Genomic DNA, 17793 nt, shown 5'->3' with positions numbered 1-17793 from the left:
CATGGTTAGAAAATGCAATGATCTTTGTTAGAATTCACAGAAGTCTGAGGAGATTAATCTGTTTTTATATATTACAACTGCTTTCTCCTTTCAAAAGGAAAGACAGGTCACAGCTTGATATTTACTTCTTTATATTTGGATTGGTTTCCTTTAAAATTGTCTCTTTGTCTTTTCCCATATAACCAGTCACATTTTTTTAAAAAAGTATTGAGTGCCTGGGTGGCTCAGTTGGTTAAACATCTGACTTCAGCTCAGGTCATGATCTTGCGATCAGCGGGTTTGAGCCCCACGTCGGGCTCGGTGCTGACAGCTCAGAGCCTGGAGCCTACATTAGATTCTGTGTCTCCCTCTCTCTCTGCCCCTCCCCCACTCATGCTCTCTCTCGCGCGCGCGCGCTCTCTCTCTCTCTCTCTCTCAAAAATAAACAAACATTAAATTAAAAAAAAAGTATCAAAAAAAGACTTAGGTATTATCACTGTAATAATAACCTCTGCTTTCCATTTTGTGTGCTTTATAAATTAGATTAAATGTATTCTCAATTAAAACAAATATAAATCTCTTAAAAGCAATAAGGTCATAAACCTTTTTTTTTCAAGATTTTATTTTTGAGTAATCTCTATACCCTATGTGGGGCTCGAACCTACATCCCCGAGATGAAGAGTCGCACACTCCATTGACTGAGCCAGCCGGTTACCCTATAAATCTTTAATCTTATGATCACACTAACAGGAATCACACTGCTTAAGAAACATTCTTGGCCAGGCATGTGACACGGCACAGACAGACACTTACCTTGTAATATGTCAATATCATTTGATTCAATAATGTTGAGACTGAATAAAATGCTCCAGTTATGATACCTACAATAACAAACAGAAAATTGTAAATGCACCACTTACTAGCTCATAATGTGATATGAGCACTCTGGGGCAATTGTGAAAATAGCATGTATTTCCTAGACAGCTGACAGAAAACTAAAATCTCTTGCCATTCCCTTTCAGGACATGGAGTGATCAATTTAATACCTAAACTTACTAGAGATTACAATAGTAAAATTCTGTCATTACATCATTTATTATTACTGAGACTCAGATATGCCAACCATAAATAATGTCTCCATGCATAACACTGTATATAGCCATCAAGCACTGAACAGATTGCTTATTGAGCACCTACGGTGTACTCGAGCTAATGAATGTTCAAACAGAAGACAGAATCCCTACTTCAGAGATGTCACCCCTGCATCAAAAACTTCAAGGCAATTAGTAAAATAATATTAATTACAGAATATGTAAAAAGGGAAAAATAAAAACAGCTGGTTATCAGAAAGCACATGGCTACGTTTGAATCTTGAGGATTCCTGGCATATCTTGCATGACTTTAGGTAAGCCTCTCAACCTAGCAAGACTTAGGTTAATTCTTTCTTTCTCTTTATTATTAAATATTTCAAGCATAGAAAATAGTGCAGATAGTAATTTAGCAAATGCCCTTACTCATCACCCAGCTTCATAAACCCTTAACATTTTGCCATTTTTGCTTTAGATTAACTTTTTAGATCTTCTCTAATCCTGTTCTTCTCTCTTATTCTTTCTCAGAAGTAACTCCTTTCCTGATGTCAGCGCTTATCGTTTTAGATATTATATGTGTATCATCTGCAGCTTGCTCTTATCACTCAATATTATGATTTTGAGATTTAACTGAGGCAATACTTTAAATTCTGGTTCATTAGTTTTCTCTACTATTTAATAGTCCATTGTGTGAGAAATACTGCAATTTAATGATCTCTTGTAAAGTCAATAGACACTTAAGGCTTTTCCCTATTTTTCGCTATTTAAAATAATATTGCAATGAATATTATGTTTTTGTCATTACATATAAGGATTTCTCTAAGTCTATATCTAGGAGCAGAATGTCTATTTTCTGGATAGAGCCAAATTGCTCTTTCAAACAGTTTTATCAGTTTATACTACTCGCAGAGTTCCTTTACTCCATATTCTTGCCATATTTGTTTTCTCTAGATTAAAAAATATTTATTTTTTTGCCAACTTGAATACATGTAATATTATTTCTTACTCTGTCTTGATTTGCATTGCTTTGATAAGTAATAAGGTTTAGCATCATACATGAGTAATACACAAACACATAAAGGCCTTCTGGTTCCCTTAAATTGTTCTCTTCTCACTGAGTGGTATGAGCTATTTTTACATTGTAGGTGCTAATCCTTTGTTGGTTATATGCACCACAGACACTTTCTCATGCTTTATGTCTTGTCTTTTCACTTTTTATGGTGTCTTTTCATTTCATTGTATTTTTTTCTACTGTTTACTTATTTCTGAGAGAGAGAGAGAGAGAGAGAGAGAGAGAGAGAGAGAGTGTGTGTGTGTGAGCAGGGGAGGTGCAGAGAGAGAGAGGGAGACACAGAATCTGAAGCAGGCTCCAAAATCTGAGCTGTCAGCACAGAGCCCGATGCGGGGCTTGAACTCATGAACTGCAAGATTGTGACCTGAGCTGAAGTCAGATGCTCAACAGACTGAGCCACCCAGGGCCCCCCGTGATATCTTTTTAGAAAAGACCATTATCTTAATGTAATCATACTTATCAATCTTTTTCTTTAGGGTTTATGTTTTATTATTTTTTAAGATTTTATTTTATTACAACTTTTTTTAATTTTAATTTTTTATTTTTGCGAGAGAGAGCATTGTGTGAGTGGGGAAGGGGCAGAGAGAGAGGAAGACACAGAATCCAAAACAGGCTCCAGGCTCTAAGCTGTCAGCACAGAGCCCGACGTGGGGCTCGAACCCATGAACCATGAGATCATGACCTGAACCGAAGTCGAATAGTTAACCGACTCAGCCACCCAGGTGCCCCATTTATTTTTTTTATTTTAGAGAGACAGGGAGTCTAAGTGGGGGAGAGGGGCAGAAGGAGAGAGAGAGAGAGAGAGAGAGAGAGAGAGAGAGAGAGAATCTTAAGCAGGCTCCATGCTCAGTGCAGAGCTCAACATGCAGCTTGATCCCACGACCCTAGAATCATGACCTGAGCCGACGTCAAGAGTTGGATGCTCAACTGACTGAGCCACCCTGATGCCCCAAGATTTTATTTTTAAGCACTCTTTATACCCAACGTGGGACTTGATACTCACAACCTCGAGGTCAAAAGCTGCATGTTCTGCGAGCCAGCCAGGTGCCCTTGTGTTTTTTTACATGAGAAATTCTTTTTAAGAATACTAAAGCCAGTTTCTAAAACATGTGCTTCTAAAACTTTAAAGTTCTAATTTTTACCCTTTGGTCTTTAATCCACTGTGATTCATTTTTTGTTCATGGTATGACATAGAGAGCTAATTTGACTTTATTGCTCAATTATCCCAGGACAATTGGCTGTATAGTTTCTCTTGTACCAAACATCTAGTTTTCATATATGCACCTTCTAGTCATTGGAGATGACTGCAAATACAGCAGTCCTCTCTTGTGTGCAGGGGGTATGTTCCAAGTCCCCCGGTGGATGCCTGGAACTGCAGAGGGCACCAACCCTATGCATACTGGTTTTCCTATACATACATACACACCTATATTAAAGTTTAATTTATACATTGGCAGAGTAAGAGATTAACAACAGTACCTAATAAAAGAACAGAACAATTATAACAATATACAGTAATAGAAGCTATGTGAATGTGGTCTCTCTCAATATCTTATTGTACTGTTTTCGTCTTACCGTGGATTAAAGACAAAGTGCCTATGTGATGAGATGAAGTGAGGTGAATGACACGGTGTGACTGAGTGTCAGGCTACCGCTGAGCTTCTGTGGACAGGCCAGAAGGAGTTACCCCTGCTTCCTGACTGCGGTTGATCGCGGGTAACTGAAACCACAGAAGAGGAAACTAGGCACAAGGGAGGATCACTGTATAGTGGTTTTTTTCCTTCCAGGTACCTAGTGCCATGGCCATATGACTTTAAATGTGAGCAAAAGTGACGTTACCCATTTGCTGCCCTAGTAATCACAACAGCCTGCGCCAAGATGTCATCCTGGATCCCTGAGTTAACTGACGAGCAGAGCCTCTGACGAGCAGGCTCTGACGAGCAGAGCCTTGCTGCCGATTCACAATGGACATGTAGTATTGGCAATAAATACATTTTTGATGTGTTAGGCCACTGAGGTTTTTTTGGCAGAAGTTAATTGCTACAATACAACCTAGCCTGCAAACAGACACAGGGGTAGATCGCTGGGATCTCTACTCTGTTGCAGTAACCTAATGGTCTGTCCCTTGATTTTACATGGCATCTTAATAATCATTGTTTTATATGTCCTGATATAAGAATGCGCCCTCAACTTGGTCTTCAACAATATTATCTTTGCTCTTGGCCCTTACTTCTCTCACAGGAATTTTAGAAGTAGTCAAGTTCCATTACAAACCCTGTGTATACAGAAGATTGCAAAAGGAGACCTATAGCTATCTAAAGATCATATCAAAAAACCCTGAGTAACTGGCCTTTGTTGCTCATGTCCCATTGAGTTCAGGAATATATAGGGACCCAGCTAGGTTAGCCTGGAGAGGCCAAGGAAAACAAAGAAGGTCTGTGCTCTGGCTTGGGGGTCCTCTACTGCGCTGTATCCTATGGGATCTTGAATCTATTCCAGACCGGAGTAAGGAGAGCAAGAGTCTGGATAAGAATTATAATAGCAAGAGATAGTGTTATCTGAGCCTAGAATATATTATTTTTCTGAGTTTCAGATAGCAAGTAGCAATAGTTGGCATAGTAAGGGATACAATTTTTCTCCAAATAGCCCTACCTCAAAAACAATGTTAGCTTGGACTATTTGGTTCTTAAGTTTTGGATATTGTATATAATCCTGAAAACCTATCTCAGGAGTATAGTCCCTATCCAGACCATCCCATGTGCAACTCTGCTCCAACTTTCAATATATAATACTAGACATTGAGGGAGACAGGTGCACTGCTAAAAGGTGGGATGTGACTCACTCATTCAAAATTATGATCCCTAACTCTTACTCCTCTGGTGAAGACTATGAGGTCAAGAAAGTTTTCCAACTGTCCTGGGGATTATTATTAAACTCTCCACGGTTTTTCCCAACCCCTTCTTTCTAATTCCTTCAACAAGAAAATTCTGTTTAGTGTCCTAATTAGTGCCCGTATCTGGCTTTTCTGTCAATCCAAATCTGCAACTGTCATTTATTAATACAGTGGTTCTGTAACGTTAACTGCCATCACTATAGTCTCAAGTCTTCTATAAACATAGCTCTCCATTTAATTGAGGTCTTCTCTTGTCTTTTAATGTGTTCTAATTTTCTAACTTACAAAGTTCTTTTGTTGGATTTTTTTCCTAGACATCTTATAGTGTTGGCTGCTGTTATAAAAATATCTTTTTATAGGAATACAATTCTTATCAGGGTGCCTTGGTGGCGCATTCATTTAAGCATCTGATTCCTGATTTGGGCTCAGGTCATGATCTCATGGTTCATGGAATAGAGCCCTAGGTTGGGCTCCGCCCTGAGTGTGGAGCCTGCTTGGGATTCTCTCCCTCCCCCTCTCTCTGCCCCTCTACCCACCAAAATAAAGAAATAAACATCTTTTTAAAAAGGAATACAATTCCTATAAATACATAGGAATGTAGTTGATATTTTCACATTGTCAGATTATCTACTAATCTTGCTGAACTCATTCTTATTAGTTTTAATAGTTATCTGTAGGTTCTCTTGCATTATTTTTATAGATCAGGGGGTCAGTAAACATTCTCTGCAAAGGGCCAGGCAGTAAATACCTTTAGCTTTGCAGGTGCTGGGGTCTCTGATGCAACTACTCAGTGCTACCCTTGCAGCTCAAAAGCAGCAATAGACAATATGTAAACAAACAAAACTTTATTTATAAAAACAGGCAACAGAGTTGACTCATAGGCCATAGTTTGATGACTTTTGATAATCAACATAGTTGATTATAGTGTATATAATCATATTATCTATGAATAATAGCAACTTTCTTCTTTTCAACTCATCTACTTTTAAATTTTGTGTTAGTGAGCCAGCCAGAACTTCCATCTGGATGATGAATAAAAGCGATGACACAGACATCCTTGTTTTAAAGCATAGTGCTGCTCCTAAGGTTCTGCCTTTAGAATGATGTCTAGTAGAGAGTTTTTGTAGGTAAACTTTATCAGATTCATAAAGTTCATTTTTCTTTGCAGTTTGCTAAGTCTTTAATCAACGGGTATTGAATTCTATCAAATGCTTTTCCTTCAGCTATTGGGCAAATTTTCCTCTTTGATCTTTTACTGCAATAAATTATATTCATGAATTTCTAGTGTTAAATCAGTTTAGTACAACATCATTTCTTAAACCAAACTCGGCCAGGATGTATTGTCATTTTTATAAATTGCTAACGTAGCTTAGCTAATATTTTATTTTGCATTTTTACATTTTTTTCATAAGTGAAATTGACCTATAATTCTTTTCTTGCACTGTTCCTGTCTGATTTTGGTATCAAGGTTATACCAGCCTCACAAGGAAGCAGATGATACCAGTGATTGTCTCCAGGGAGGGGAACTCCCTGGAAACAGAGAGGTAACCTGGGGACAGAGATGGGGGAAGACTGGTTTTTCATTGTACGCCCTTTGTACCTTGTGAATTTTATACTGTGTGCACTATGCATCCTTTGTAACCTACTAAATTTTGTACAAATAAATAAAATTTAGAATTAAGAAAAGAGAACTCTGATCCTTTATAAAATAGGTATAATATTTCTATCTCAAAAAAGTTAGATAAAATAATATATAGGGAAGTCCTTTATAAATTTCAAAAAAAAATAAAAAATTTTCACCTTATCACTTATGTATAATCAAGGAAGTACTAAATGATGTGTTACAAAAGAAATGACTCTTAAACTGTTGTTCGCTTTCTAGATGTTTATATTACGTCCCCAGTTGGATTCTAATTTCTTCAGGGAAGAAATCACATACTATGCTTCTTTTTAGCCCACACAGTATCTAGAGCACTACTCTACAGTCATTGTTGATAATTACTGATGGAATAAACAAATAAATGAATGAGTAACAAAATGAACAATAAGTGAGGCAAACATTAAGTTGGCTCTTGTAGGATCACTTAGTGGAAAAAAGGAGCACATTTCAGGTAAAAGGAGTAATGGCACAAAATTACAGAGACTAGTATTAACAGTGTATATGCACGCGGAGGCATGTTTGTGTATGTGTGTGTCTGTTACAAGGGGTTGGTTATAAATGGACTGAAAGAAAGTTTTGTCTTGGGAAACAGTGAGAGACAAAAGAAGGTAGGAATCTTTCTTCCTTAAGTGATAGGCTACAATACAGAGAAAGACAGATGCCATATGTTTTCACTCTTATGTGGATCCTGAGAAACTTAACAGAAACCCATGGGGGAGGGGAAGGAAAAAAAAAAAAAAAAGAGGTTAGAGTTGGGAGAGAGCCAAAGCATAAGAGACTCTTAAAAGAACAAACTGAGGGTTGATGGGGGGTGGGAGGGAGGGGAAGGTAGGTGATGGGCATTGAAGAGGGCATCTTTTGGGATGAGCACTGGGTGTTGTATGGAAACCAATTTGACAATCAATTTCATACATTAAAAAAAAAAAATGATAGGCTACAGAAACGAATTTGTTCTTATAGATAAAAATGACCCACTGTATTTACTCTACTTCCCAGTTACGTGTTTTAGGGTTAAGCTAACCAACAGAAGTAACCAGCAAAATTAAGAAAAGGAACTATGACATGCTAAAGTATTAATGATGATATGACATAACATCTGGGGATCTGCTTAAAAAATATTCCAGGAAAACAGTAGAGGAAAGAAATAAAGCAAGAATGGTGAAATGCTGATCATCGAAGCTGGGTGATGATGGGTACACAGGGACTCACCATACTAAACGCTCTACTTTGGTGTTGAACAATTTGTACTAAAAAAAAAGAAAAAAAGATGAAGTAATCCTGGTAAAAGGGTGAGTGTTTAGATGAGGGCATAATTTTTAACCACTTGTAAAACAGTTATGTACTAGGGTGTGCACTCCCAAAAAGATGTAAAAAAGAGAACAGCAGTGAGTGACTTCTGAAGACAAGACAGAAATAAGGGGTGTTGGCAGTTGATACAAACAGAGTTAACATGAAAAACAAAGAACAGGGGCACCTGGGTGGCTCGGTCAGTTAAGCGTCCCACTTTGGCTCAGGTCATGATCTCACGGCTCCTGAGTTCGAGCCCCGCGTCGGGCTCTGTGCTGACAGCTCGGAGCCTGGAGCCTGCTTCGGATTCTGTGTCTCTCTCTCTCTCCCTCTCTCTCTGTCCCTCCCCCACTCACTCTCTGTCTCTCTCTCCTTCAAAAATAAACATTAAAAAAATGTTTTTAAGAAAAACAAAGAATGAACTGTCAGCAAACTCTGAAGGGAGGCAAATATGTTGGTGCCTGCAGTCAAGGCCACAGTGTCAGAGGAGTATCTGTCAGCTGTCCTGAAATATCTAGAAGGGTGAGAATTCTTTTTCAAGTTAGAACTGGCTAAGGTGATCGCATTAGTGTCTAGTCCTGACTGAGTAGGTCCAAACAGACGCCAGTTTGCACAGGGTCAGAGAAGGGAGCTGTTGGTGACATTTCCCATAAGCTTACGGTAATTTATAAAGGACTTAAAATACTCTGTGAAAACTCAAAAAGGTTGACAGAATTTGTCTATTTGAGATCTATTACTTGTTTTTGTTTTAAAAACGTGTAAGAAAATCCATCCTGAAGTTTTCACTTTTAGTTCAAAATTTATGACTGTGCCGTCATTATTTTTACAGTTAACAAACCTAGCTCATTAAAGCTCAAACCACTAGATCAAGTGAAAATAATCTACAGTGCTCAAAGGTTTACAGAGACGTCGCAGAAAATAAAAGAAAACCACTTACCATAAGTGATCAATAGAAGGACAAAGGGAACGTTTCTAAATAGGTTCCTTATTGATTTCTTATAGGAGTACTCAGCAGGGGGGCTGTTTTGAAGAGCTGCTTGAGCCTGACTTGGTGGATACTGAGGCTTTTCTTTGAATGCTGGAAACAGACATGAAAAGGAAATTAAATACACGTATTTAGTGAGTGGACTCAATCGGTTTAAATTTAAAGAGGTAGTGAGAGTCTTACAGTGAGGCTTTCAGTTTCATTGATTTTTAAGTGAGGCACGTCCTCCTGGTCCCCCGAAACTGACTACAACTCAGAGATTTGGCCAGTTCACATGACTTAACTGCAAAACCATCAATAACACGCCACAACCTTGCCCACTGATTATTCCATTTTCAGTTAAGCAAGATTAATTTTTATTATAGTAGGTAGTCAACAATTCCATTTCTAAATTTAGTTCAATTTGTAATTGGAGGTAACATCAGAAATAAGCAAACCAATGTGTTTATTGAACTTTTTTTTTTTTTTAACATTTATTTATTTTTGAGACAGAGAGAGATAGAGCCTGAACGGGGGAGGGGCAGAGAGCGAGGGAGACAGAATCTGAAGCAGGCTCCAGGCTCTGAGCTGTCAGCACAGAGCCCGACGCGGGGCTCGAACTCACGGACCGCAGGATCGTGACCTGAGTCGAAGTTGGCCGCTTAACCGACTGAGCCACCCAGGTACCCCTGTTATTGAACTCTTAGAAGATTATCTTGAGTTAGTTAACTATTTCCTTTTAAGTTTTGATATGAAATTTATCAACTGATCTAATTACACCTCTAGAATTGAAACAGGTCCAGGTGGATTCATGGCAGCAGAGCTCACCAAAACATCAGTTAATTATGATATACTGAAAACTTATCAAACTAAAACAGACTTCTATTTTTACAGGTGTCACAACTAATTCAAGAGGAGACATACTCATGAATATTCACTGGTTAATATGCTTACATCGGAGGACTGGACTGGTAGACATAAAATGTTTAAATTGTTGCAATCCCTCCTCTTCCGTTCACCCTATCTGCTCCTTGCACTGTGGAGGGCGTCTGTTGTCCTTTCCTGAAAGTCTCTTTGTGTCCTAGTTAAGATAGGAGATATCTCTTTTCATTAATATTGGTAATATACAACTCACACAGTTGTAAAACAAAGCTTCAGAATGTAAAAACCATGCTTACAAGGGAGTCATGGGGATTGAGTGAGTCTTAAGCCTCTTACTTAGGTTTTTATTTACTCTGGTAAAGTAAGTATAAAAGGCTCAGCTTTGAACTCCAATTCAAAATGAAAACAATTCTTATTAATCTTCAACGCTACTAAATTTATTTCCTGAATACACGTGTTATCGTTTAGTTTCAGGTAATTAACTGCCCTGTTGGATAAAATCAGGCCTGTATTAGCTACACAATACGCTAAAGTCAGGTTTAATTCTATACGAAGAAAAGGAAACAGAGGAACAGAAAACAGGGTCTCTGCCCCTGTTCACTTGGCACTGATTCTTTCAAATGATGAAATATGGCTTTTCTTTCTCCCTTGAAAACTAAAAAGCAATAGTCTTCTACTTTCTTCTCCCACCAAAAGCGTGAGCCAATAAAATGATTAACTATCGGGGCACCTGGCTGGCTCAGTTGGTAGAACATGCGACTCTTGATCTTAGGGTCGTGAGTTCAAGCCCCACACTGGGCACAGAGCTTACATAATAATAATAATACTAATTAATAATAATAATAAATAATAGTGATAGTAATAAACTATTAAAGCAGTTATTCTCCAAAGTAGCCAAAGGATTTGGGGGGTACCACATTCAAACTTTTTCTCCCATGATGAATAAGCATATCTATTGTGTTTAGGAGTACTTCTACTTTTTGGAATTAGGTAATAACATTACCTTTTGATTTCATTATTTGTCCTTGTTTGATTCAAGCAGACATTACACATATTAACTTATTATAAGACATGTAAAGGTTTGAATACTGGCTCTGCCTCATATTTTGTATAACTCTGAAGAAGTCAATTCCTGTCTCTCAACTATAGATTTCTCATTCATAAAATGGAAATAACAACAAGCTGTTATGAGGATTATGTGACATTTGCAAACTAATTTTGTAATTATTGAATGCTACACAAAATACATCGTCTTTTTGAGGAATATTTATTTTTAAGAAGTCAGAGGCTTTATCTCAGGGCTTGAAATTCTCATAGCCTGGGTGAAACATATTTCTGTTAAAAGTTTACAATAGCAGCCTATATATAAATATCCTGAACATAAGAATCAAAAGTAAAATTACGCAAACATGTTCTTTATTCATGTGTTTAAGTGCCGTAACATTAAATATGCTGATTGCCATTACTTTTGGTTTCTCTCATTCACTCATGTTAGTGAATCAGGATGGTAAGCATTTTAACATGCACACTTGAGTGAAGTGATATAGTTTACTGCTGTGCTGCACAAGAACAGCTTTCAAATACAACAGCATCACCACTTATACAAGAGCAATTTGAAGTGGAGCAAAAACAAAACTAAATAAAAATTAAAATGACCTATTTTTATACATAACATTTTAAATATGGACTTAGGGTACCTGGGTGCAAATTTCACCTTCAGTATTTACTGTGACCATGGATAGGTTAAATTCACTTACGTTCTGTGCCTCACTTTCCTCATCTATAAAATGGGAATGATAATACTACCGTCCTCATACGGCTGTGAAGACTGAAGGATACAGCATGTAACGTGCCTTTAAACATGTTCAGTACTTACCAAACAACCACGTGTCAGAGGGTATAATCATGTGGGGTGTGAAGAATGAGGTATTAGTGTGCAATTCAGTGGAAGGCTTGGGTTAATTCCTAGAAATGCTAGACGGATTACATTCACATGTAAGTTCCATGAGGGAAGAAGGCAGGAGGGTTACATGGCATGAAGCCTCAAGATAGCATTTTTGAAAGACTGCTGAATACCAATTTAGTATACGACACGTTGCTGAAAAGCATCAGCAAAGCCAAATTACTTTGCCAGATTTGGTTGGGCTTCCAAAGTATTTATGGGTAGAATTTCGAGGGAAGTAGGACTGTCCCTTAGTGATTAAGGACATTTGAGTAGGGATTTTAAAAATAGCCCATATCTCCCTCAATCACAAATATTTGGGAATAAGAAAAACAAGTACATTTTTTGTTTAAATATCACAATTTCAACCTGAGACTTTCAGGTCACAACTGTAAATTATCTTGCTTTTATACTATGCTTGGCATCATAGCATTAAGATTACAGGTCACCAAGCAAAATTTGACAGTGAGTCCTTTTTTCCCTGCTCCATTTCCACTGTCTATTCAGACCATGAGTACATAAATAAGCAATAATGTACATGAATAGGTCTCTTAATTTCTCAAATAACACAGGGTGCTATGTCAACGGTCACACCTATTATTATTGCCTTTTTGTCCCCTTCCTTGACAAATAGGTATCTTATCTTTGTAGCATCTCATATAGATATGCTTAAACATATATGCATCATACACATAATTTCACATGTATAGATATCACATATAGAACCTGTTCTCTCACTTCTTCCGAAGAGACAAGCAACTGAAGACAATAGAAAAAGGAAAACCAGAACTGATGTGAAGATAACACAAGCAATCAAAGTAAAGAGGGTTTTACATTTTTAATAATCCCTAGTGCTAACAGAGGATCTATTTATGCACAATGTATATAAACTACATTTCATTTAGCAAATCAAATACAGCTACCAGAAAAGTAGACTTAAGAGTTTGCTTTTAAAAAATAAACAGTTAACCCCGAACAATGTGGGGGTTTGGGGCACCAATCCCCTACACAGTTGAAAATTCATGAATGACTTCTGACTCCCCCCAAACTTAATAACTAATAGCCTACTGTTGACCAGAGAACAAGTAGGGGAGAGGGGCAGAGGGAGAGAGAGAGTTCCAAGAAGGCTCCATGCTCAGTGCAGAGCCCGATGTAAGGCTCCATCGCACGACCACGAGATCATGACCTGAGCCAACATCAAGAGCTGGACGCTCAACCAGCTGAGCCACCCAGGCACCCCTGGTATTCTTAAAATAAAGCAAGCTAGAGAAAAGAAAATGTTACTAAGAAAATCATAAGGAAGAGAAAATACATTTACAGGACTGTAAAAAACCCATGTATAAGTGGGCCTGTGAAGTTCAAACCCATGTTGTTGGAGGGCCAACTGTAGATTTTGTTTATATCTTTGTTAAATTGCTAAAATAGTACAGGGATAATTTGTCCTTTTTCAGTAGTCTGTACAGGGCAAATGTGTCACTCCCTAATTGAAACATAAAAACCAACCGTAAGTAGGTGGGACGTGTCAGCATACTTTATATGCTACCAAGAGAGTATTTTCTTCATTATCTTTGGGAGATTAAATATATGGGCAGTTCACCTATAGAGGCAGTCTCTATCAAAACTGTCTTCAGCCTACATTTCTTTGAAAACTAAAGATTTCATATCTGGAGATCACAAAATTTGAATTTTTCATTACTATTATAGCCGTGGTAAAAATTAATCTATAAATTTTTAAACTCCAGCTATAATGCAACTTGATGTAAATGTTAATGATTAAAAGATGGCCTTTTTACTTTAAAGTTGCTTTCTTCTTCAAATCAATTTAAGACATACTGAGTCTTAAACAATACTGAGTGCCCAAAGGGCAATATTATAGTTATATTAGCAAACATATTACTTAAAAAGCCTATCCTTTTGCCTGAAATCAAAATTGTTTCCCATTAAAAATAAACTTTAGGAGCACCTGGGTGGCTCAGCCGGTTAAGCATTGACTCTTGATTTCGGCTCAGGTCATGATCCAAGGGTCGTGGGATCAAGCCCCGCATTGCTCCATGCTGAGTGTGGAGCCTGCTTGGGATTCTCTCTCCCTCTCTCTCTCTCTCTCTCTCCCTCTCTCTCTCTCTCTCTCTCTCTCTCTCTCTCTGCCACTCCCCTGCTCATTCTCTTTCCCTCTCTCTCTCTAAAAAATATTAAATTAAAATTTAAAAGTTTAATTAAAAAAAATAAAAATAAATTTTAAAAAGCAGACCTTCCCAAACCTTCTTCCAAACTGCTGATGGCTGCTTGCAGCTGATTTTGACTGACTGCTTCAAGAGACAGGCCCAGACGAGAGGACTCAGTGACGACTGGAGGCAGCAGGGCTTTGCTGGAGTGGCCTAACAAGCAGACAGTTGCCGGTCTGAGATTCTGCTGAACAGCTTGCTGCTGCCCAGGATCGTGCACCGGTCAACATTTTCAGATCCAGTTAATTGTTAAAATGGGGATCCTTGGAGGGATTTATTGTTAAAAAAAAAAAAAAGTTGTAGCCTATTTGCGTCATTTAAAGCATGAGAAGAACTTGTTCCTGGCTATGTTAGCATAAGATGCAGAACACGTAGAGGAGTATGCAAAGAGGCAGCTAATATGTTTGCAACAACAGTCATCAGGGAAGAAAAGTTAGTAGGGAGGTAAATTAGATGAATTAGTGTTCAACCTTTACAATATTTAAATAGATGTAGCCGACCATAACATATCCCTAGGGTTGTAGCATTCGTTATCTGAACAAGGGCAACAGCAAGAATGAAACAAGCAAATGGCACTGGAGATATTAGCATAAAAATGTTGAGGGTTAGCTATTTTTATTTTCATGTGTTTGTCATGCATTTATCTATTTAAGCAATAGGGGAAAAAATTCACTCACCAATTACTGTTAAAAAACATAAAAACGTGGCAACAGATGATGTTCCATAAAACATGGTGCTGATATTACAGGCCAGAAGATCTGTGTTATTCTGCGTGTTGGGCACTAAAACTGGTGGCAGCAAAAAGCCAATGGCAGCTCCAAGCTGTAAAATAAATAACCCTGTTAATAGCCATTAGTATAAGAGAAAAAAAGGACAAACTGGCAATTATTACAACATAGAGAAGACACCCAGTATTTGAGGTGTAAGGTGTAAACCCTAAAGCACCATGTTCTAATGTTAAAGGGTAAGTGCTGACAAACGTCTTTCCTATTCAACAAACTCCTACTATCTGAATGAGTCTGCTGTAAAGATGTATAAGGTACAGTCCTTACCCGTTAGATGCTTACAATCAAAAAGGGGAATAAGAATATGCAGCATAAGGCTGAGAAAAGATGATGTATAGAATGGGAGAAAATATTTGCAAATCGTATACCTAAGAAGGGTCTACTATCCAGAATACATAGAGAACTCTCACAACTCGACAACAAAAAGGCAGATAACCAATTCAAAAATGGGCAAAGGACTTGAATACACATTTTTCCAAAGAAGATCTATATAAATGTTCAAAACATGGGAAGAAAAATGTTCAACGTAAGTTAATTAGTAGGGAAATGCAAATCAACACCATAACGAGATACCATTTCTTACCCACAAGGATGGCTGTAATAAACAAACAAACAAAAAATTGGAAAATAACAAACATTGGCAAGACATGGAAAAATTACAACCCTTGTACACTGTTAGTAGGATTGTAAAATAGTGCCGCCAGTGTGGAAAAAACTGAAAACAGGTATTCAAACAAATATCAAATATTATACATGAATATTCATAGCACCCTACTGCAATAGTCAGAAGGTGGAAACAACCCATATGTCTATCAGCAGATGAATGGATAAACAAAATGTGGTATGTCCATACAGTGAAAGATTATTTGGCCATAAAAAGAATGAAGTACTAATATATGCTACAATATGGATGAACTTTGAAAACATCCTAAGTGAAAGAAGCCAGAAATAAAAGGTCACATATTGTATGATTCCATTTACATGCTATGTCTAGGACAGGTGAATCTATAGAGAGAAAAAGCAAATTAGTGGTTACCAGGGGAAAGAAGCAGCAGGGAGGGAGGAGTGACTGCTAAGTGGGTATTGGGTCTTCTTTGAGGGGAGATAAAAATGTTTTGGAACTAGAGGGAGGTGATGGTTATACAACACTAGGAATGTACTAAATACCACTGAGCTATAATTTAAGATGGTTAATTTTATGTAATGTGAATTTCACTTCAGTAAGAAAAACGTAAGGTTGAATATGATAATCACAATAAAACAAATAAAATCAAAGTATTAAGGGAGCTCAATAGAGAAAGATAGATTCTTTCAGGGATGAAGGTGAGGAGGAAGGGCCGAAGACAGGTTTCCAAAAGGCACCTGAGGCAGACACTAATAGTCACCAAATACTTCATTTGCTCCCTTACAAAAAGCTCGATAGAGACATTAAACAATTACAATAGAATGTGGTAAGTACAGTGATGGAGAGGTAGAGGGTGCTAAACCTGGATGATCATGTGATCTATCATCTGAACAAGAACACTATTCAGAGTGAAAGGGACTACATGAGTAATTAGCCTAATGAACAACTGTATACCTGGACCATCCCAGGCAAACTGGGGTATACAGTTTGGGTATACAAGCTGGGGTATACACTCTAGCTAAGACACTACTTTGAAGGAGCACCTTGTATATACTTGGGGTTCAGGAAAGATTTCTGCAGGAGCTAAGATCTGAAGAAGAAATTGGAATTAGCCAAGTGAAACCGGAGTGTTCCCAGCCAAGGGGCCATCATGTACAGAGGAAGGAAAAGACCATGACCTTGTGAGAGGCTGCAAGTTGTGGACAATTCCCCTCAGAGCAGTGACGGAATGTGGATGTGAGGAATGGTGGGTGTGCAGAGGCGAAGCAGAGGAGCTGGCAGGAGGCAGATCCGGAGGGTCTCACATTGTCACATTACAGAGCTTGAATTTTATCCTAAAGGCAAAGGAAGCCACTGCAGAGGGCAAGGGAGTACCCTGAACAGATGTGCACGTTATGAAGACCACAGGGGATAAATGTGCAGAGTAGCAGGAAAAGAGCAAGGGTTGCAGATAGGAAAATCAGTCAGCAAGCTCTAGGTAAGGGCTGCAGGTGGCCAAAGCTAAGACAGTAGCAGTAGAAGGGAAGAGAAATGAACTAAAAGACAAGGTAAATTTTGATGGGTGGAATCATATGGAAATATTCGGCCCCACAGTATCTATATGAGTCTGAAGCTCATTCATTTATTCAACAAAATTTTATAGAAAATCGACAATGTGCCAGGAACTGCATTAAAGGCTGGAGATACAACTGTATGCGTTCAGACCACACGCCTATTTTCATGACACTTAGAATCTAATGGCGGGTTTGGGAAATGAATAATAACAATGAATACATAAACATATAAATATATCAGATGTGATAAGCGCTATATGGAGACAGTATAATGATGTAATGAGTGACTGGGCAACTCTAAAGGGGATCTTCAAGAAACGCCACTAAATGATATTTAAAATGAATTTAAACTGAAAGTTAAGTGAGAGTAAGGATGTAATAATGTGACCTTAAGAGGAAGAACATTCCAGGCAGAGAGAATGTTTCTGCAAAGGCCCTTACACAAAATCCAAAATTAGTGTTGTTTAAGGAACAGAAGAAGACATTTTCGAGTAGAGTTTAGATTTTAGGTATTATGGGAAATCACTGGCAAGTTCAAAGCAGAGCAATGACAGGATCTGATCTATGTTCTTTTTTTTTAATTTTTTTTTTTTTAACATTTATTCATCTTTGAGAGACAGAGAGAGACAGAGCACGAGAGGGGTTGGAGCACAGAGAGAGAGGGAGACACAGAATCCGAAGCAGGCTCCAGACTCTGAGGTATCAGCACAGAGCCAGGTGTGGGGCTTGAACCTACAAACCACAAGATCATGACCTGAGCCAAAGTCAGATGCCCAACCGACTGAGCCGCCCAGGCACCCCTGATCTATGTTTTAAAAAGGGTCTCTTGGGGTGCCTGGGG

General features: G+C 38.1%; 1 protein-coding gene across 1 annotated transcript in view; it reads right to left on the bottom strand.

Annotated features, from left to right (window-relative positions):
• The window catches only part of FLVCR1 (FLVCR heme transporter 1), a 36903-nt gene that overhangs the window by 16096 nt on the left and 3014 nt on the right, over positions 1 to 17793 (bottom strand). Inside the window, exons 2-4 of the mRNA XM_019428727.2 lie at positions 14667 to 14811; positions 8917 to 9057; positions 793 to 860 (exon numbers count right to left, since the gene is read on the bottom strand). Coding sequence (XP_019284272.1) covers positions 793 to 860; positions 8917 to 9057; positions 14667 to 14811 — 354 coding nt within the window. The remainder of the gene's footprint in view (positions 1 to 792; positions 861 to 8916; positions 9058 to 14666; positions 14812 to 17793) is intronic.

Source organism: Panthera pardus, unplaced genomic scaffold (genome assembly GCF_024362965.1).
Source record: "Panthera pardus isolate Hobbes unplaced genomic scaffold, ASM2436296v1 HiC_scaffold_21, whole genome shotgun sequence".
NCBI lineage: Eukaryota > Metazoa > Chordata > Mammalia > Carnivora > Felidae > Panthera > Panthera pardus.
This window is presented reverse-complemented; position numbering and strand designations above follow the sequence as displayed.